The 22799-nt window shown below is 40.2% G+C and overlaps 1 protein-coding gene across 3 annotated transcripts in view; it reads right to left on the bottom strand.

Annotated features, from left to right (window-relative positions):
* Positions 1-22751, bottom strand: part of HSF2BP (heat shock transcription factor 2 binding protein) — a 31134-nt gene extending 8383 nt beyond the window's left edge. For 2 of the 3 annotated variants that reach the window (XM_080608261.1, XM_080608263.1), the window contains exons 1-7: positions 22591-22722; positions 20481-20631; positions 15633-15736; positions 11822-11971; positions 8038-8176; positions 6189-6306; positions 423-526 (exon numbers count right to left, since the gene is read on the bottom strand). In XM_080608261.1, the coding sequence (XP_080464387.1) occupies positions 423-526; positions 6189-6306; positions 8038-8176; positions 11822-11971; positions 15633-15736; positions 20481-20631; positions 22591-22626 (802 nt within the window). In that variant the 5' untranslated portion in view covers positions 22627-22722. Of the gene's footprint in view, positions 1-422; positions 527-6188; positions 6307-8037; positions 8177-11821; positions 11972-15632; positions 15737-20480; positions 20632-22590 lie in introns of all 3 variants that reach the window. The other variant, XM_080608262.1, reaches the window with a different exon arrangement.
* Positions 22752-22799: the final 48 nt, after the last annotated feature.

Below are 22799 nucleotides of genomic sequence, written 5' to 3' on the forward strand. Positions count from 1 at the left end.
CTTTTGTCACAGGCTGAGTGTAGCTCCAGAGATTGGCTTATTACCCCAAAATGTCTCAGAACACAGTTACATTTCCTTTTGTTAAATGTTAGTGATATATAGTTTCACTCAGGTTTTATTTTCAAGTTGGTACATGAAAACACAGGTGGCTTTTTTTAAAGCACTTCACAGAATTTCACCATTTCCTATTTTTAATACTACCATCCATAAATTTTGTATTAATGGAGTATTACACACAGCACCAAAAATGTGGTGGGAAATGAACATCTCCCTCTATTTGACCTTTTTGTTTACTTTTAATCTGACAAAAGCTTTACATGTATCAGGTTACACATCAAAAATCCTATTTTGGTATTTGCAATACCCATCCCCAAACTACAATTCCCAAAGCCACAATTTGCAAGGTTCTCAGAACAACTTACCATTCAATAGCCACCACAGCAAAGGAATAAAACCTGGACTTTCACTGATGTACTTCAAGCCTTTCAAGTTGATGCTCACGTTGTAAAGTGACATTAGCATTAGCCTGAAATTGAAAGAAAAAAGAAGTGATGTTCTTTGATTTCTTTGCATCTTTTGCTATTTACGCCCATCACATATTGATGCAGAAGCCTATTCTAATAACTTACACTTTGCTAACAGAAACAAGTCTCAAATGCTATATAAGCAATGTTGTGCAAAACCTTGTTTCTACTGTTAAATCATGTATTTTGCTCATGTGGAGAAACATCCCGTGTGACAGTAAGAAAGTCCCATCAAACTCCGTAAGATGCATTACATAACATGTGCAAAACCAGGATTTGGCTTTATGTGACCAGACAAGCTCTATAATAGAGGTTTCATAGTGACAATCCCCACTGGCACACAATCATCTCAAATCAGCTGTCTGCCCTGACGAACAAAAGGGCCAATAAGAAACACAAAAAAGAGAGGTTGGACATTGAGTACTAGAAACAACGTAAAAAGAAGTACGTGCTCCATGGGTTGTGCAGCATGCACCTTACGGACACCGATCCTTCGGTCAGTTAAATACAGACACACTGCTTGTGCCACCCTCTTTCAAGCATCCTCCTATTTGTCCTGCAAGCGAGAACAGATGCAGTACACAGCCAACACACAGCAAACACCAATGCGCTCTCTCCCCACTGTTGGGGAAGTTACTATGCCTTAAAAAGCACTTGAAAAAAAGGGACAAGCCCAAAGGATGGAAAAGGGAAGTACGAGTGGTCATAACTCAGCTTAGCACGCTCCCTCCTAAGCTAGACCTGTCCTTTCTGCTGCGGGTGAAGGGCAGAGATGGCTCGCCCTGCATCCATCCAAGCCCTTGGGGAGCCAGGCAGGGCCACGCAATCCGCACTGTGAAGGGAGACCCTGCTGTGAAAAGAAGTGACTGCTCATCCCTCAGAATGTCATCACGGGCTTTTCTATTTATTCTGCCTTCAGGAATCCAGATTGATTACGTCCAATTTACAAGTGGAAAGAGATCTGGCTTTTTTTTTTTTTTTTCGTTTGTTTTAAGTCAACAACACCGGAATTCAATTTGGCCGTAAACTGTGCTCTTTTCTTAGCACAGCCCAACACATGACAGCACAGGCCAAAAGGCACTCCTCTTCAACACCCTTGTTTCCAAATGACATTTGGGCAAACTCAAAGCCTTTTTTTTTTTTTTTTTCCCTCTGGTCTTTTATTATGGTCACTGACGTTGAAGAAGGACAGAACCAATATCCTGCCTTCCAGGTAACACGGAAAGTCTTCGGTTTGGCAGCTAGAAAGCAGTTACTTACTTGGGAACTGAAAAAGATCTACCTCGACACCTCTGACAAACAGAAACCAAGACCACCGTTCTTGACAGTTGCGCTGCACATCAGTGTGTAAACCACATAATAAAAATACACATAGCAAGTCTACAGTAATTTTAACCACATTTTGAAAAGCTTCCAAAAACTGCGTTTCCTAATTTATCAGCCCCCTAAATAAGGAAGTTCACTAGTCATTTTTAGGGCTGCATACAAAACAAGTTATAAATTAACCCAAAGTCTCAATTTTTCTACAGAGTCGAAACCAGATTTGTTGGAGAAGGCTCTGCATGTGAAAAGGGTGGCTCTAGCCTGCCAACCCCACCAGCTTCTCCCAAGAAGGCTTCCACTGAAGCTGTTACAAGCAAGAAAAGCTTCAACATGGTCACTAACTTGAAGAATCTGAAAACCATTAAGAAAAGTGGGGTTGACTATAGGTGCCACCTCAGCCTCAGCTACAACAGTGCTGAGGTGATGCTGTAAGACACAGGAAGCTACGGACAGAAATGACAGCTGTGCCAGTTTATGCAGATAAAGTGCACAGGCCAACATTGTTTTTTAGCTGCTTTAGACTGTTGGACAAGTACAGCAACTTGGGGTTCAAAATGCATCTCCCTTTCCAGTGCTATCCAGAACAACTGTTAATACTCGAAGCAGAAGGTTTTGTTGGTATTAAGCCTTCTCCTGCAGCTTCTGCTGAGCTGCGTTCTGCTTTCATCCATCCTTCTGGCGATACTCTCCTGCTCTGCCCTTTATGCAGTTGTGCAGTAGCTGGGAAGACAGGATATTAGTGCATTTTATGATTTGCTACGGTTCATGTTGTGAATTTCCATTTATTTTCCAAAGATGACAGCACGCAAGTCAGTTTTCTGGACAATGAACAGGGAAGAGGAATGAGCACAGCTCCTCCAACATTTACGGAACATGTCATCATACCCACCCACTGCGTGCTGCTGGGTTGCAGACAAAACAATAGCAGAGAAACAGGAATGGGCTGGAATTTTCTGCTCTGTTCTGGGGCCAGCTTGGCTGTTGCTATCTCTCATGCCTGTGATAAACCTGCCTGCTACCGTACTGTCACCATTTCCAAGCAAGAGGGAAATAATGTTGTTCCTAATCGACTTCACACCTCACGTCCTGTACTCAAACAAGTGATCATGCCTTAAGTTACTATGCCATCACCAACATTTCTGACAGTACCGTCAGACAGCAGGAATGGAAAGCAACACGAGTCAGTCTAGCCAGCAACGGAAGAGGTGTGAGTTAGATTATGTGCTGCACTATCATCAGCTTGATCACCCAGGCTCTTAAGTAGTTGGAAGAAGGAATAGTAGATTATTAAATCTACTGCATCAGGGACCACCAATAAGCAGAGAAGGGTGCTGTGGAACTGAATTTGCAGCTTGTAAAGCCCACACGTTCCTTTTCATACCGCCCCTGCAGCTCCTGCTTGGGTTCCAGAATCCAAGCATTGACAAAGACCTGCAGTCATAATTACATATAATCAGCCAGAATGAAAGTGATCAAAACGACAATACCTTATAATGGAAAGTGGTAACATTTCTTGACAATGTCTTTCATCATTAATCTGTTTGACATTTGCAGTTAGAAATAAAGTGACGTAAAAAGATGCTGCTGTGTTTGTATTTTTCTCTTAGTTGTTTGCTTTGTGCAGACGAAAGAGACAGAGCAGTGGTGGTGATCCAGGAAAGTGCTGCTGTTTGGAGTGGCAAAAGACTTAACCCATACCACAAGCCAATGTTAAATGGCTAGCCCAGAAGTAGCAGCATATTATTACTAATTAAATATGCTCACGTGGGCACAACGTAGAAACTTTTGCAGACACTTCAAACCAGCTTCACCTCTAGTACTTGCACATTCCAATAAGTATTTTTTGCAATATTTATTCTTATTGAAGGAAACCTGACACACAGAATTACTTTATAAGCAATACTTTCTGGTTTTTGTTAACATGGAAGGTTTTTAGTTTTTTTTTTTAGTTTTGCATTTTGTAGTCTTCATATTTAGGGAAGCCTAAATTTAATTAACATCATGTACTACTGTATCTGTCAATGCGTTCTTTAAAATCTAGAACTAAAAGCACAGCTAAACTCCCTTCTCTTTTACTGATAATACACGGGATTAGTACATACAACCACATCTTTTTCCTGTCTGCTTTCAATTACTACATAAGCAAAGTTGAAGATTCTTAGCAATTTAATACAAACAACTGTGTAAATGTTTATTGAGTGCCTAATAATTAAAAATGTTGGACAAAGCATATACTAATGAAAAGAAAATCTGAAATCTTTCACACCGCTATTTCAGAAAGGCAAAGAAACCCATGAGATTTCAGCCCTAGCACTCATGTAGATCTCTTGGTTACACCTACTACATACTCATAGACTAGAATGGATATTGTAGCAGTGCTAGAATATATGAGTTTTTCTCTGTAGATGTTTTATTTATATGCTGTTACAAGTAAAACAGGATTGCTAAAACTAAAAGAGAATTCTTTTTCAGTTTACTTTGTGTTTGATACTGCTGTTTAAAATTAACTCCATTTCCCCTGATTTGTCACACAGAAAAGAAAAATATTTTTGAAAATATAAGCTAAAAAAGAATTTTAAAACAAGAAAACTGAGCAAAGAACAAGCACACCCTTGAAAATACGAAGCCAATTTTTCTCCTTTATTACTTACATTTTAAGTTGATGCTTTCCTTCCATGTAACGCCACGGTGATGTTTTAAGAGAAATACATTGCCCTTCCACAATAATGGATATTTCCATCCATGAGATATAGTTGAGAAAATCTGTCTGTGTGTATGTATATATGAGTGTGTATGGGTGTGTATAAACGTAATTCATGATGACTCCAGAGTCTGTCTATATATAACTCTTAAATTTCACTATAATTTCTGTTAACTATCATATCTTTATCTCATGATTGTCTTTCACTTTGTACTACCTTATGTTCCTTATGGCAGAGAGTTCTTCTGACATGTCTGCTTATGAAAATGTTGATTATTTATGATCAACAAGCAGCCAAAAGATCTCACATGCAGCGAACAACTTAAAAACAAACAAACAAACCCCCCAAAATAACCTTTTATTCTGGGCTGCGAGAGTGGAAAATCTCCAGAAAGGATAATGAAGAAGTAAATGTTAGTAATGAGTTTAGGAAATGAACGCCAACAAGACATATAGGGAGCTTGCAGACAAAAAGGAAACCTGACCATGGACGTAAAGACAAAACACAGGGAAACATTTTGTGCTAAAACATTTGAGCAAATTAGGATCCTTCATTACATGACAAGGCCATGAAGAAATCTCATTTCTGGCATTTGCTGTAATGTCATAATACAGCATTGTTTTTTAATTGTTTTTTAATCAAATGACAAGTTCAGAGTAAGAGAAAAAAAACGAAAAACATTGCTAGCTTTGTGGAACATTGGAAAACATTATCATAGCACAGGATTAAAGCTAATGCAACATATGCTTAAAATTTCAAGCCACATATCCTCAGCTTGTAGCAGCTCTGAGAAAAAAAAGGAAAAGCCAACAGTTTTTTCATTCCTCCACCATCTGGTAAGTACAACTTTTCCAGTGTCTGAATGGTGTAAGATGGCCTTATGGCCTTTTCTTTACAACTTGGTATCACAAGGTCCATTTACAGGCAGCACCTTTTAGAAATGTAAGTGCATGGTGCTTCTGGCTATTCAAGTAGGATAGAGTAAACTAACTTTTGCTTTTAGTAGACCACGTTTTTTCACTACGCAGATGTAGAATTTTAGTCTTCTTCATATTTGAAAGGAATGAGTCCACATTTGCCACGGTTATTATTTAAAGCTTGACCTCACACCTTCTTTATCAAAACATGAGCCCCTTGTAAGCCAGAGGAGTGTATCCCTGCTCATCCCTACAATATTACAGTGCTTAAGAGACTTTCAAAGAGACATGTATCCTGGTTGAAGCTAGCACTGCAGCCAAGCCTAGCGCATATGCAAGGAATGCTGCTGTGAAAACAGTTTTCCAACCATTATTCCTTATGTCACCATCAGATTTAGATATTAGGAAGAAATTCTTTACTCAGAGCGTGGTGAGGCAGGTGAACAAGTTGCCCAGAGAAGCTGTGGGTGCCCCATCCCTGGAGGTGCTCAAGGCCAGGCTGGATGGGGCTTTGGGCAGCCTGCTCTGGTGGGAGGTGTCCCTGCCCATGGCAGGGGGGTGGAACCAGTTGGTCTTTAATGTCCCTTCCAACCCAAGCCATTCTACAATTCTATGATCTCCAGGAAAGGAAATAATGTGAGAGTGGGAAGCCTGCTGTAATCACTGTGATCTGCACTGTAAGGTAATGCATTTCATTTGAAAGAAAAAAAAGGTCACCATACACTTTGAATTTTGTACAAAGTCCAGGCTTCATGTCTCCCAGGAGCTGCACCATTGTGTCCAATAATTCACGACTTGAAGTAACCAGGAACTCACGGCCACCTGCCAGCGCAGCCACATCTGTGAGAGAACACAAAACATTACTATAAAAATTCATGTTTCAAACAAAGTTTTATGCTAATTATAAGGACAACTAAAAAAATGTCAGCTGTGAAGAATGAACTATGGCATCTATATAAACTTCAAATTATAACCATCTACATAGCAAATACTGAAGCAGCAAATGATACTGATTAAACTCCTTCATAATTCTGCTTTGATAATTCAAATATTTATTCAGGGTGGCCAGTATCCTAATAGTAACACAGTGAATCATGAAACAAAATGTTAGATTTAAGCAGTTCTAAGCTGACATCTGCAAGTAATGTGGGAATGAAGCAAAGCTGATCATCATAGGTTCCGTTTTACCAAAATGAGATTGCAGATTGTTTTACAATCAGTCAATCCAATGTGCCTGGCACATTACACAACTGAAACACTTGTGAAAGTCTACTCAAAAGTTCTTTTTCTATTTCTCTGCAGGCACTGCAATATTCATGCATAAACCAAAAGGCAAAACATTTCCAGAAACTACTGCTCCAAAACATATTTTTCTGAAATGTTTTTCCTTACGCTTGCCCCATAATTCAGGGCATCCTTATATGCAAGAGGTATTTTCCAGCAACCTTTATCATGCTGAAGTTTCAGCAACCCCTTTCCTAAATTACAGAGACAAAGAGAAAAATCTTGGCATTATCAAATTCAGTGGAAAAATTTGTATAAGCTTCATTGAGGCAAGATTTCATTCCACCACAGTGATTCCTGCTCAGGCAGAACACCACCATCCTTCCCCATCCAAGCCTTTAAACATTTTCTTTGTTCCGACATTACTTTTGCTATGATTTTTTTTTTCTTTTTCCTCCTTTGAAGCTATGAGGGAGAACTGGATTACACCTTTACTTGGTACAGTGGCACAATATGCCACATACTGTGCTTTATTATAATCTTTAATGGAACCACAACACTTAAAATCACACATTCAAAAAAGCTGTTAATGCCCGATTCCCTTACTTGTATAAATACCCATTGTTTCATCTATCTTACATCATGACATTACCTAATGCCATTTTGAGAGCTGCACCATTTCACAAAAACGCAGCTGACATATCTTCCCCATTTCTAATAGCCTTCCAAGTCAAGGGCAGCCATACTACGACAGATGTGTGGCTTCCTACTTATTTCCTGACTCTAAAAATAAGTATTTAGTATGGAAATTATGGAAGTTAGGTTTATTAACTTTTACTTCTCTTAGCACCATGGAACTGGGAGATCTAGAAGACAGTGGAGTCCACCTGGCATCAACAAAATTCTCCCACAGTTTGAAAATGCTGAACACATACCTTGAGGTGGCTGCATCATCTGCAATTAATTTGAGATTAGTACATCTCTAAGATGTTAGCATTACTGGTGATTCAGAAAGTATACTGCTTGACATTTACAAAGTAAGGTGAGTACGCATGATGGGTAAAATGGCCCTTGTTTTACCTGAGATTGAACAGAAGTTCAAGGACTTTCAAAACTGAATGGTTTTTATACATCTAATCCTGAACTATGCTCCAGAAAGTACAACTCCTCACAGACTTGCCGAGTGAAAAAATCTGTTAGAACTTCAAAAGAATAGGAAGTCACCAAAATACCAACACTGGCTAAATACCTGACTTCATAAAGCTGTAATTATTGCAGTACCTATATGGCAATGTGGAAATTCCCAGTGCCTACGGAATGCTATTTTGAGAGAGAACATTAACTCACTTGTTACAATCCCTGCCAAAGCTAACACAAACTGGTTTTCATCAGAATCCAAATCCTGCTGTTTCATGTCTTCACTTAATGACTTCACAAAGCTCTCCATAGTCTGTGCAGTGATTGTAAAAAACTTTGCTGCTTTGCTCTGCAAGTGCGGAGGAGAAAAAAGGATTATGCACACTACAGCAACAATGATTATTAGATGCTACAGTAAACTGGACAATCTGCAATATTACTAAGACGTCCAGTCACCTCACAAGACAGCAGAAAACAGCAGGCACACACTAAGTGATGTGTTTAATCCTCTAATATTAGAAACCATTATCTCAGGAGAATACGGGAAACTACTCAATACTACATTTATTTGTAAAACTATACTATTGTGTATTGACCTTCTAAACCCACAATAATATGTATCAAACAATAGAATTAATGCTTAGTCTCAAAACTGAGGACGTTATCTTTTTGTTTTGCAGCAGTTGCATGAGGTGTTTCATATTCACATTTCAGAACAGCCATGGTCAACACCCTATCCAGCTGAAGACTGGACAGCTGCCTAAGTTAGTGGCTTGACATGAATTTCCTAAGAAAACCAATGAAATGCCCAGTAAATAAGCATTTGATTGGATCTTAAAAGGATTCGTGAATTGCTCAATACAGGATGGAGAACAAGAGGCTACACAGAAGTTCTTTGGAAAAGGAAATTGAGGTCTCTTCTGGGTCACAGGTTGAATTTTAGTCAGCAGTGTCAGAAGTATAGCCCATAATTACATGATGCAATCTTCCCCATGCAGCACAAGACCTCAGCAGGAACACCGCTCTGTTTTGGGGTATCTCAGCTGAAGAACCAACCAACCAGCACAAAGTTCAGAGGGGATCAAAGAGCCTTGTCAGAGGTGCAGGCAGAACCCACAGAGAAGAACTGAAAGAATCATTTCTGCTTATTAGTAATTCTGACCTGTAAAACATTGCTGAAACACTATTTCCCACAGAGAATTCTGGTTTTTGTAAAAAAAAAATAGCATAACAGGAAGCCCAGATTTCCCAGTGCATTTAATAATTTTGCTAGTCGTTTCATGAGAGAGCTGAAACTTCTAGTAATTTCCTGCAGCAACCCAGTTAAGACAGCCAGACAGTTCAAGAAAGTGCCTAGAAATTACGATCATTTTGTGAAATTCCGGAACATCTATTCATTTTGCAAAGTGACTGAAAAATTCAGTATTTTATCAAAACCACTGTCTTCACAGTATGTACAAATCTACTGATACTGTTCATTTATTCCTCCATTGCTGCACACTGACCACATCAAAGACATGTTTTGGGAAGAAAGGAATACAGTTCCTGTGGGGTGATTTCAACAACAGGGAGTAAAAGGCAGGGTCAGCCAATACTCCATTTCTTCACAAATTAAATTGTGGTCCCAGACCAACAGGAATAAAGGGATCATGGGGAAAGAGAGGGGAAAAAATGCACGTTGCTTGCTCCGGATGTACTTTATATACTTATATGGGCAACGTACCTCCAAGAAGGTCATTTTAACATAAGCAGTGATGACTGTTCAAGCAGCAAAGGACGTTAAAGAAAGTGAAGGAAGAGAGCCTACCATTGCAGACTAGTGTAAGCTATTATAAAAAAGTGTATTCACGTGACAACACAACAGAGTACTAAGCAAATCAAGTAATTGGTATGTTGCACAGACACCAAACAAAATCTTTTGTCAGTCTCTTGAGGTGCCACTGGTGTCCTCTCTGCTGAGCCTTCTTTCCAAACAACCATTCCTTAACTAGTGGGGAGGTCTGAGAAGCTGAAGCAGAGACCAGTCAGGTTTATAAATAGCGAACCTTACATACTCTGCACAGTCTAATTAGCTTGACAGTGTTTTCATGGAGCTGAAGAATCTCTCACTCAAAGACACTGAGATAAGGGCAGTTCTGAGAGCAACCATTAAAGTGCTTGAGCTCAAATGGTATTTAAGGAACCCTTTTCATTCCAAGTAAATCCTGAATCAAAACATCAGGTAACATGCCATAAAACACAAAGCCATTTTTCACCATAGCAGATAACTGAAATAGCCAACCTCTTTGTAGGATCCAAAATTTCTCATGCTGAAGTAAACCCTGCTGCCATTCTGAAATCAAACCTTCAGTTTCTGTTTCAATGTTAGAGCCCTGTAATGTGGATGTCCAGCTGAAGTTTTTTTGAAAGACAACTAGAACAATTTCATGGGAATTAATTTACTTCATCTTTGGCACATGCAGGTAGGCATACTTGAAAACTGTCTCTCATGCTGCTTCTCTGGATGCTTCTCCAAGCTCTAGAAATGTTGAGCATGGGTAGGAACACCAGGCATTTCTCTCCCATTGCCTTGCAAACTACTAGTGCTGCAGTTCAGATTTGCTGCTCAGGCTTTGACTTGCCTAACCCATATGGACACAAACGCTCTATTAGTCACAAACACCATTTCAGTCAATCTGCATTACAGAACTGTACAAAAGACTTACTTCTGTATCTGTGCAATGACTGAAAAAGCTGAACATTGTTCCCTAAGGCACGAAATTATTTTGAATTGATGCCACCCTTCCCCACACAGTTAAATATGAGCAATAGTTTGAAAGCACTCCTGATGTTCTTATACATTTCTGTAGTTCATAGCACTTTCTCAGGGGAAGGAGGAAGATGCTACAGGCATCACAGCTTGTCCAAAAATAACTCAAACCAAAAACTTTTTATGACAAATCTCCATCAACTTTTAATAACCTGACTCACTGTCAGTTGTAATCTGTTGTTGATGCAATGGCATGTAATCCTTCTATGTTTTTTCTAGTAGTCTTGTTGCAAACCTAGCCATCTTTCTTATCACGTTATGTGCACCGACACAAGAAAATGATGTCCAAAAATTTTGCTATGACCTTCACCAGAAGTGCAGCAGTTCAGTGGGCACTAATGATTGTTAGGAATGACTACAGCAGAACGATTCTGCCTTTCAAATAAACTTATAAAAAAAAGTATTTTTACTTACTATCTTCATAGTAAGGCCTTTTATTCTTACACATGATCACTGTATCAGTTTTGTTTTTAATCAATTCTATTTTATTTTGATATTTAAGACTGTTTTCAAAAAGGCTTCTACTAATTTTACTCTCATCTTGTACAAAAGTGGTCATTTACAGCACTGGTGTTTTGTTTGTAGGAAGCGTGCCCTTTCACTACTGTTTCACAAGTCCAATAATGATGGCGAGTCACCAGACAATATCACTTAATAAGATTCAGTAGACTTGAAACAGCTAGGCATTCTAAATCTCCAAGACTCATGTAAATATTAAGGTAGCACAAAGTATTAGGATGAAGATTTAAAGGAGTTGAGAATTGATGGATGTATCTTCTCTTCCATGGAATTGGCTCCTCCGAGCTTTCTGCTGGCATGGGAACTGCTGCTTGTGCACAGTGCAAGTCTTTTGTGCAAGTATTATTAGCTTGCAAAGATATTTACATTGTGCTAGCTGTAGCCTTGCTTCCAGTTTAACAGTGTGTGGTGGAAAACAGTTAATCCTTGTTTGATAACATAACATTTAATTACTGCACTTATTCCCAGCCCACTACATATTGCTAAATAGCTCCAGAGCTTCTTAAATGAAAATGGATTTTCCCCAAAAAATATACAAATGAGAAAACATTTTACTGTCCAACTAGTTTCTGAGATATATCCCTACATTAAAGCGTGTTACAGAGCAAGGTACTTTTAAATACCCAACAGCATTGCCACTGCTAAGCATTCACCTGCCATACTTACTCCTCCTAGGATGGTTTTAACAGCTTCCTCGTTGCTAGAGACACCCCACAGCAAGGTGCACACCGCTGCACCCATCTCTGTGCAATACTCTGCTTGCTGCAGGAGCTGCTGCTTAGCCTCATGCAGGTGCTGCCGGAGGTCTAGTTTCTCCTGAAATAGGACAAGGAAATTTTGGTTGCACTTCATGTCAGCCCGGGTGTTTTAGGCTACAGGACAGAACAAGAAACATCATCAGGGCCATATATTAAAGAGGGGGCAAATTCACAGCAGTTGCAGATACAGACCTTCTCTCCTGAGCTCTATCTAAGTCGTATGTATATCGCGTACGCTGACAGTAACCAGAAGCCTGTCCACAAGGTCAGACCAAGTGACCCACTCAGACTGAGCGGCACCTAGAGAAGCCTGATAGGAAAGTCGACTCCTAAGCAAATAGCTACATGTCTCCTAGAAAGGGAAGGATTTCAGCATCAGAGGTCAGCCTTTCCAGCCACCTTACAAAAGACAACGGGCACATCTTACAGGAAGAGAGAGTTGTACTGTTTTTCAAAATGGACTGTCTTAGCCAGCAACTCTGCCACATTGGCTATCTAGGATAAATCCTGTTGTCTCTTCCGACTTCTTTCAATTGGCACATTCCTGAACAGCAGTGGCAAAATGAGACAGAGTCCCTAGAAAAACAAGCCTAAGGTTTGAAGTTTGGAGCGCCTTTCACGCTTAGGACCAGAAAAGCCCATGCTCTACCATGCATCCGTCACCTGAGCGAGCTTGCAGAAAGCACAGAGCAATGCAATACAACCAGGACACGGTTTCAATTTGCTCGTACTTCCTTCCAATAAGATGGGAAGCTGGCCAGAAGATATCATGAGATTTGGTGTGATTCTATGTCTCACTGGCTTGCTAGAAAATGTCACGGGGTAGTGAAGCTTCTGCATCTCATTCTGTCCATTTTTGGGGTATGTGACTTTCAGATTCAGCTCAGAAAACACCCTCCTCAACCCAGCCTTCCCCGTATATCTGGTTATCATGATGAAGTCTGGGGAATGAGAAGGGATCTTTTCTATGTCATTTTGGAAAGTAAGCAAACACAACAAAACTTTCAAGCATGTATTCCCATTGAGATTTTAAAATAAATACCTTGTCATTTTAGGGGTTCACCTCAATGGTTTGGAACGAGCAGAAAGGTAAGCTCATCTAAAAATGTATGTAGCATGGTATTTACCAGTACAAAGCTGCTTGTCTTCTGTTTGTCATCAATTACCTACCTAGCCTCCTATATCACATCTGACAGACATATTTGACTTGCTTTATCATGCTGCTAATGGAACACACAGAGTATAGTTTGTAAAGTTCAAGTGAAATTTATGAAGCAGGTTGCTATGTGTATTTCTCCCTGGACCCTCTCTCAACTTATAATTTAATACATGCAAAAGGCTGACACTTGCTGTTGATTTCCTAGGCATGGAGTGCCAGGAGAAGTCTCTTACCTCTTAATTCCTCTATAACAATGCTGAGACATACAACTCTGCCATACCATATAGTTAGATTCCCCCAACAATGATGCAAAGCCACCACAAGAAATGCCAGAATTTTGATTACATCAAAAGCAACACCAGAACAAAGGTACAAAGCAAGGAAAACAAAATAGTACGTTCAAGAGCCAAGAAGACAAATAGAGCCTGCAAAAGCAAATAACCTAGCTGGAAGCAACACTCCCGAGAGTTCACATCATGAAGCAATCACTGTGCTGTGCAACACCACCATCTTCAGGAAATGGTCAAGGCACGAGAATACAGCAGTGCTTAAGTACCTAACTACAAAAAGGCAAGGAAGACATTAGCCAAGAATAACACGTGCACTTCAAGTTTTGCTCAGGTTCAGAAAGCACCGCAATTCCCTAATCAGCGACACAACGCTGCAAAGAAATTTTGGAAAACAGAATGTTGATTTATGACCCCCTAAGAAAAGGGCGCTGCTCAACCAGAAAAGGCATTTACTTTATGATCATTTCAGTGAATCATTTCCTTTTCCTTCAGAAGATAAATACGTAGAAAATAATTCAGGAACTATATACAAGGATGCCTATAACAGAACAGCAAGCAAATGAAAAACACTGTGCAAAATGATTAACAGGAACAAAAAATCACACACACACATATATATACAGACACAACATCATCATTTATCCTGAAGAGGATTTCATGATGTATATAAGCTCAATCCACTCAGACTTTTGTGGCATACGACAGGAGCTATTTAGACAACTGATGTATACTGCTCTGCAGCAAAGATATGAAGGGAAGAGCTTTGATCTGGAACACCAGAACAACTACTCTAAGTAAACTATCCATGCTTGAACTAGGAGTTTCATCCAAAAGAAATCACAGACCTAAACCACCTCCCATTTGTTTTGTAACATTAACATGCATAAAAGTTGGGACCCACTTATTTAGTAGCTACAACAACATTAAACATTAGTATCTAAGCAGCATTAAATACTACAGAGATTTCATCCTGGGTGCTTATAAAACTAACCACAGCAAAACTAAGTAGCTTATAAAACTAACCACAGCAAAACTAAGTAGCTATTGCAAAACAGCTATTCCAGAACATACTTCTTTTGAAGTAAGAAATATACAAATAGACAGTTATTCTATCATACCAGCTACCAAACTTCATTCCAGAATGACTTCTCCATACAGACATGCCCTAAAACGGAAAGTCTTATCTTTTCATTTATTTATTTTTCAAAAATGAAATCATTTCTGTAGACTCATCTGCCTTTGTGTAACCCCCTACCTGGCAGATGCTATCTCTAGAACCCCAGCAAAATGAGATTCTGCTGACTACAGAAGACAACTCACAGTTCCAAGGAAGTGAACTTGTACAGGCAAATAATCACCACTGATTCACACATCCCTCTCAAAGATTAAGCCACTAGTCTATGTGATCCTGTTTGACTCCAAAAGGCTTCACGGAAGACCTGCAGTCTGAGAGGTCATGGTCTGGGTTATTCCTTCATTGTTAACAACTTTCCTCTAATAATCACTAAACACAATATTGACATAGCAAAAGGAGCACTGTAATTCTGTTTTGACTAACAGCTGTACATGGCAGTTGGATCAATAAGTGCACTGAGAAAGACTATTAAAACTAAACAAAGGTACACAGCTTCAAGCAAGCCAAACAAGAAACTAGTTTCATTTTCTATATTGTGTGGCTTACATTATCTTCTATTTTTCTCTCTGAAAATATGTTATAGTTACACTGAATTGAAAAAAAAAAAAAAAGATTTTGTGAAGTACTATTTCAATGCCAACTACACCACAATCTTTCCAAATACCCATTGTTTTACTTCAACACGTTAATAGAGGCAAATTGATAATGGTTGATTTTAACATTCCGAACATCAGGAAGAACCCTACCAAGAAGCCCAGAACACAACCCCATACAGCTACACCTCACAGGATATGGAAGCTAGAGAGATCTACGCAGTTATGCAAGAGTTATGTATGTAAGTGGCAGACCGCCTGTTCACCGTACTTGTATTTGTACAAGTTGAATACCGTTTTGGTATCTTGTCATATTTTATCTTGTTATAATATTGACCTTTCTCCCTTTCAACAAGGGAAAAATGCATCAAATGGTAATGAACTTCTAGGTAAGTAGCTTACTCATCATCTAACTACGTGAATAGAAATCCCAGACTGTTTTCCAGGCTGACGATGTGACGTGAAAATGGAAAACTGATCACTACTGTTTTTGCTCTCAAAGCTCAAGCATACAGGTATCAATATACCGACAACAAATATACCTTCTTCTCTCTCATGCAATCTGCCTGGGCTGCTTCCAGGCGGGCTCTGAAGTGTTCACAGTCCATTTTTAACTGCTCTAGTTCCTCCTCCTTCTTCTCCATGCCTGTGATAGAATAAATTAAATAAAGGAAATAATAAGTTAGGACCAACCGGCTTGCACTACAGAAAAACGAATCCACTAAATGCAGACGCGTTAAATATTTGCTTGTGTTAGGCCGCCTCCTAGTGGCTACAGTGACATATAGCAATTTGCCACAGTTCCTACAAAAACTAAATGGACATGATGTTTCTGATTTAAAGCGGGGAAAGCCTGAAAGAAACACATCTATCTACTAAATACTGTGTGCTGGTAAGATACCGTTCTGGAACCGAGCTCCACATCCCCAGGAATTTTTTAAAATGTAGTCAGTTTTCTACTTTTTTGTTCTGCTTTCACAGTCTGTCCTGTATCTTCAATGAATTCAGTGAACATAGAGAAAATCTAAGAAAAAGAATACCACAATCATTCAAAAGTGATTGGTCAATATGCAATGTACAAATTATGTGAATAGAAAGAATATTGTGCAGCTCTTTCAAGTATTTAAAAATTAACAGTTATAAAGCATTATAAAAAATGATAAACCATTTTAACATTGTCAGTGACAAATTTTATCACTGACTCCCTTTAAAAAATGAGTCTCTGATGTCATCACGTCACGTACTACACATGTATTTCACATGACAATTTAGGTGCTTTATTTTAGTGAATGGAAGTCAAGTTCAAAGCAGTATATTTCAAAATCCTGATGTCTTAAAAAAATCACTTTGAAGGATATTTTTAACAATTAATGAGGTTTATATAGAGCTATTGTATTTTATTTTAAAAACGATGGTTCTGGGTGCTTGGTATTTATACTGAAAAAAAAGGAAACGCATTTAAGTAATTCCAAGCAGTAATGTCTGAACAGCATCTACTGTATTTTTTATTAGCTTAAAAACAAGTTACACACCACTTCAAGCTCCACACCCTTGATTATGAACGTTCAGTTTATAGCTTAGCACACTTTATGTACTTCCCCTTATATGTGGTCGATATTTTTGAATGTGTTTACCAAGTAGCATATCAAATTAAACCATAAAAAGATAACATTAGAAAAATACAGCCCTTACTATCCAAAGAGGTTGTATTCTGGCATTGTGTTTAGTAATTCTACTTTATTTGGAAATAAATTTCTTTCTTTTTGTCTTAATCGACAAAATATTATAACCTCAAATACACACACATTGCTTTGAGTAGCAGCTATAAAACAAGATAATGTAGCTACAAACAGCTTTTCTAAAAAGGTGGAACTTATTTCCCTTAGCCCACGTGTGATTGTAAGCCACCACACTAAGACTTTTTAACAGAAACCACAGAGGCAAGGAAAGGAAAATATTTCCTAGGAAATATGTATGTGCCAGGGCACGTTCTCCAAGCATTCGATTCTTTTCAACCTGCAACTCAAAGGAAAATAATTAAAATGAAGGGGGGAATGGATTTAATTTTTAAGGAACTTCTCAGGTTACTGGTAGGAAATTTTTTTTCTCTTCCCTCAGGTGAAGAAAGTCCAGTCCCACAAACCTATTACCATGTGAATGTGGGCCCTAAGTACTTGAGGGAAAGACATCTGGAGTCAGAGCAGGGCATACTCTGCTTATCAATGGCAGACCAAGAACCTCTTCATCCTTGCCGCGTACATCCAGTGGAACCAACCCCCAGGGAAACTCTCTGGCTCTGGAAGGGAACAGGCTCTCCAGAACGAAAAGAATCACTTCCAGCCTTTGGGAGGATGGATCCGCCCTGAATTCAGCAGCAGCACAGCCAGCAGGCACGCACAGATACTGCATCCTTCACTGCTAGGCTTCAAAGGTCCTGGAACCAAAACCGAGCCAGGGGAAAGGGAATGCTATTAACTACTGTGTGTCAATACAGCACTACGTGTTATCTTTTAACGTCCTCCAGATAAAAGGGGAAGTATTATACTCCAGAGTATCATGATGTTTTACGTCAAGGGAAATGAGGCTTAGGTCCACCCTCTATAGGAAAAAAAAAAAAAGGTATTGTTTTAAGTTGATAAAAAGAGACCTACTATGCTATGCCTTGTTCCTGGAAACTCCTCTATTATGTCAAGTCAACTCTCCCTGCTGTGCAATCCGTTGCTCTGAAGTGAATTCAAGGTTGGATGCACCAGTCCCAACATTTGACAGCCCCTTAACATACAGCAGTTTAATGAACGCCGGAATAAACACCAGGCATTTTGCTGGCACCAGACACCATGGCTGTGCTGCTCACCCCCAGCACACCATGGTCTTGCCAGCACACCAGCGAAGTCTGACCAGTTCTCCCACTGCCTGCAAGTCCCAGCCCTCTAGTAAAAAAGTTCCTTCCCTCCGGAGACTAAAATCTTGAGGCTGAGACTGTCTACTTCAAGCAATGAAGAAAAAGCTTTCACTAGCAACTTGGATGAGCAAAAAATACGAAATGACATCTTTATACACACAGGAAATACCTAACATTACCACTGCAGTAGTAAACCTGATTTTGGGAAAAAGCGACATTTTTCTCTGAGAGCAACAGCAGGCTCACAAGCAGAACAAGGCTTTAGGTAGGACAAAATGAGTGGCACGTTTCAGTCCAGGTGGGCTCATTCTCATCCATGCTACAGGTCACACCAGGGTATTTTCTGGAACAGAGATCTGCTCTCAAAGCTCTGGCAAGTGGAGAACTGAGTACAATTACAATGAACGCCAACAAGCGATGGAATTCCAAGACTGCCAACAGCTGCACTGGTGTCCCTGTGATGTCTCATCTCCCATGAACCACATGTTCCAAATCTTCCCCTCAGCATGCTATACTGCATGATGCTGCCACTAGAGGTGGGGGCAGAGTGCGGTAGCAAAAATCACCACTTGACTTGACCAACTGTAGAGCAAAACAGTGGCAAAAGCCCGCATAAATATTCAAACCACATCATTAATTGGAACAGAAGTCTCTGTCGTGGGGATATACTCGAGATAATCTGAAGACTGACTCAGCTTCAGGTCTGCAAGGCTGAAGAGCCTACAGAGTACTGGCTAGCCAGCAGAACATTTGGAAGAAAGCCTTAAAATCCCTGTGTCAACACCACAAATCTGCAGCTAGAAGACCCTGACACTGCCACCCTGATGCCTGGCACAAGGAGTGTAAGAACAATCAGTGAGAGAAATCCTCAGACTGAGCACTGAAAAAAAAAAAGGGTAGATCAAGGGTCTGACTAACTGAGGATCTTGAATGCTTAACCCAGCTGGAATCAGTCCTTGATGCTGCACAATAACGCAGATCATTTCCAGAACTTACATTACTTTTTGTGACATGGATGATGTCTTGATTGGCAGCAAGAGGGACAGGTGGTACAGTCTCCTCATCTCTATTTGTATTTGATGGCATGGAAAAATCCTTCCAAAGAGTGGATCATGGAGACAGCTGGAAACTTGGCCTCAATATACTACTTGGTATCAGAGATGGGCCTTCAGGCTTTATCTTAGTCTTTCTTTGGAGGAGAAAAGGATGAAAAGCATTGGCACTGAGGTTCTGCCAGTGACTGCAGCAAGCTATAATGCTTAGCACACAGTTCTGAAGAGGGGGAACCGCTGGAGAACATGAGCATTTGAGCCACGATGTTTTCTAGGTATTCCACTGTACTTCTCACTGAGAAAGCTCGGTAAAGAATTAGTTAACAGCAGAAAAGCAACCCGAAGCCAAAGGATCCTACAAAAAGTGGTTCCACATCTGTCTTAACCAAGACAGCATACATTCTGGCGTAAGGCCCAGAGCCCTGCTTCTCTTCCAGTACTCCACAGCCTTAGCCTCAATCATCTGGGTCAAACTCTCAAGGGAGGTTAAAAGGATATACACCAAGACGTCATTTCAGAAGGCTACAACAGAAGGCCTTGTGAATGTGGACACCCACACCAGGGGGTAGGGACCTGCTAGATAGATCCTCCTTGGTCTGGCTGCTTGGGTGTTTGAGGGAGTCCCACACAGCAGGAGTCAAGAACTGACTCAGCATCAAGGCAGAGTTCTTAGCTAGACATTGCAAATTAATCTTTGATTAATCACTTAGTATTCCAGAAGATACACTCTTTCTAATCTATTTGAATACTTGCCCCATGTCTTTTCAGACAAAAGCAATTCCTAGGAGAACAAGTGAATTGTATTGCTGCACGTAAGCTACATGCTAGGCACGGATCTGGCTCAGATTTGGTCCTGATGTCATGTTGGAAGTGATTTAGTTGTTGGAAAAATAATGCAAAGAGAATTAACACAGAACAACTGGACTCTGGGGACAACAGTAAAAAGACTTTTGTGATATTGTCTCCGACTCTTTTTTTATTATTATATTTATGTCCATAAAAATATCCAAGCTAAAACCAAGACAAGATAAATACAAAAATATTATCTCTTCAGTCAGATTTAACTTCTTATCTGTGGCTATTTACCATTTTTTTTGTTTTCTGTTTTTTTCATCTTAGAAGACATTTTGAAAAACAGACTACTTACCCCTTCTCCCAAAGAAGAATCACTTTTTTTTTTTTTGATACAGCTTTCTTTACTGGCTGAATTAAGTATGTTTTTGTCCACAGCAAAATATTTTTAAAGATTAATTTGACGTAAGTCTAATTATTTCTAACATAGTTTCTAATTTTCCTCATTACAATCACATTGATTTAATGAGGCAGTCATTGAACATTATAGTTTAATCTGGATTACCTCAACAAACTCTATAACCATTCAAAAACCAGTTTATTCCAAGTAGTTTTGACAGAAACTGCAACATGGTACCACTCACTTGATTCAACAGCATCCAGTTTCTGGAATGTCCACAAGATATCCCCATTTAATATTTTGGGCAAGAAATCCCGCAATTGCATAACCTCAGTTGTCAGCCTTTCCAAATCACTCCTTCTAACTTTAACGAAGTCCTCTTTGGTCTCAGCCTTCTGAAATTGGGGAAACACAAACAAACAACAAAAACAACACACACACAAAAACCATACCCACAGAAACCCACAAAAACCCTCCAACCACCAACAAAGACACCGCTAATGCTCTGCAGCACTCCTTCTCTCTCAGACAAAAAGATTGTTCTGTATCACAGCATTTCAGAAATTTGTAACCTGATTTTAAAAAGGAACTAGCCAGTAATAATTTAAAATGAGACTCTGGAATAGAAACTCTACGACTGTAATCCAATTTTTGCCACTCTGGCCTGAAGCAAACCATATTACCTCTCTTCAAGTTTCTTCACCTAAAATGTGTGCAAGGTCCCTCAGAATGTTGCAAAAATTAACATTCACGTGTTTGAAACTGTTAACAGCTGTACATATGCTAAGCTATTGTTTTGAGATAATTGTTTTTGTTGTAAAGCATACACTGTAACTGTTTTTAATTAACTCAAATATTTGCAAGGTCCTCAGTCACCTTTGGCAAATTACCACTGCTCTTTCAGAAGAAATTATATTTTTCAAAATAATTCACCTTTTGCAAGGAGCAAAAACCATTTGCAATCTAATCCCACATAAAAGTAATTCAATCCCAAGTAAACACACACACAAAAAAAAAAGTTTACTATTTCCCCTTGTGCCAGGCTACCGCTATGAAGTAACCTCAAAGTCCAACAGAATGTGAATTGATTTTAAAATGATACAGAAATTTCTGTATAAAAAACTCCTAAACTCCAGTTTCCAATGTATATAGATATGCCCGCTGCTGTATCTTAAAAAGGTTACCATACACACACCAACAAAGGTTTAACTTCCCTTGCCTAATACATTAAGCACCCACTATGCTTTCACAAAGCAAAAAATACATCTCCATGCACCGCTTTGCTTTTTGAGAATGCTCCGGATCTCATAAATTAACATCTTTTATGTAGATTATGTCATCTTCAGGAGGGAAGAGGGTACCAGAGAACAATGCAAGAAGCCATCTCCTAAAGGTACAAAGCATGCCATCCCCATAGTCGTCTCAAGTCAAGCTGCCCAAGATTAATGGAGGTCATTACCACCGGGTACCTCTTCCAGTCCCACAGAAAATGGGACTGCCATTTCTATCCTTTCCAGCCACCCTCTACAGTCCTCCTTCTACTTCCCTACTCCCTCAGGTCAACCACTTTCTTACACATTTGCTTCCTGCCCACTTTATTTCCTAGCTCTCTCAAGCCCAGACACTTGCACGGGCAAAGCAGGCCAGTTCCAGCCTTCCCACTTCATAGAATCACAGAATCATTAAGGTTGGAAGAGACCTCCAAGATCACCTGGTCCAACCATCCCCCTACCACCCATGTCACCCACTAAACCATGTCCCTAAGCACCACGTCCAACCTTTCATTGAACACCCCCAGGGACGATGACTCCGCCACCTCCCTGGGCAACCCGTCCCAATGCCTGACTATTCTGCGTACTACTACTCTGCTCTTTTCTTTTTCTTCAGAGGCATCAGATCCACAATGAAGGCATGGAAAGAAGGTTTTTAACTTGGAAGTCGCATTTAGGAAGTGCTTATGGCAAAGTACGATTCACAGAAAACCAACTGGTTTTGGTCTCAAGAACGTATGGAGGACATATGTGGCGACAGGACTCCGTGAAGGAGTGCCACGTGAACACCTGTACTGATACGAAGACCAGAAAGGCCAGTAGTGTTCAAAACGTGGCTGACGCAGAAAAATAGCATAATTTGCTACCACCAGAACCCAAGTCCACACAAAACACGCTGGGAGGCACCAGGAATGCCATATGAAACGCACACCACAGAGGAAACCCCCGTGTATCGTTCCCACTGCAAACACGGACTTTAGACGGTTTTTATTTCCTCTGGTACCACAGCCCCTCAGCACCCCCCACCCCGCTCTGCTACCAGCACAAAATGGCGGCCCCCCCTCCCCGCCGCACCCGCGCTACCTGCGCGTCCCCCTCGAGGCCCGCGCGGCGCCGCATGGCAGAGCGGGGGGGGTGCGTGACGTCACACCGCGTCACTGCCCGGATCCCCCGGATCCCCGTGACGTCATTTATGATGAATAAAACCGTATTTGGCCTGGGTTCGGGAAGGGGGAAGGGGGAAGGGGGGGGGGGGGGCCGGGTTGGTTCGCGCGGAAACGGTTCAAAGCGCT

The sequence above is a fragment of the Anser brachyrhynchus genome, assembly GCF_964034855.1.
Source record: "Anser brachyrhynchus genome assembly, chromosome: 1".
NCBI lineage: Eukaryota > Metazoa > Chordata > Aves > Anseriformes > Anatidae > Anser > Anser brachyrhynchus.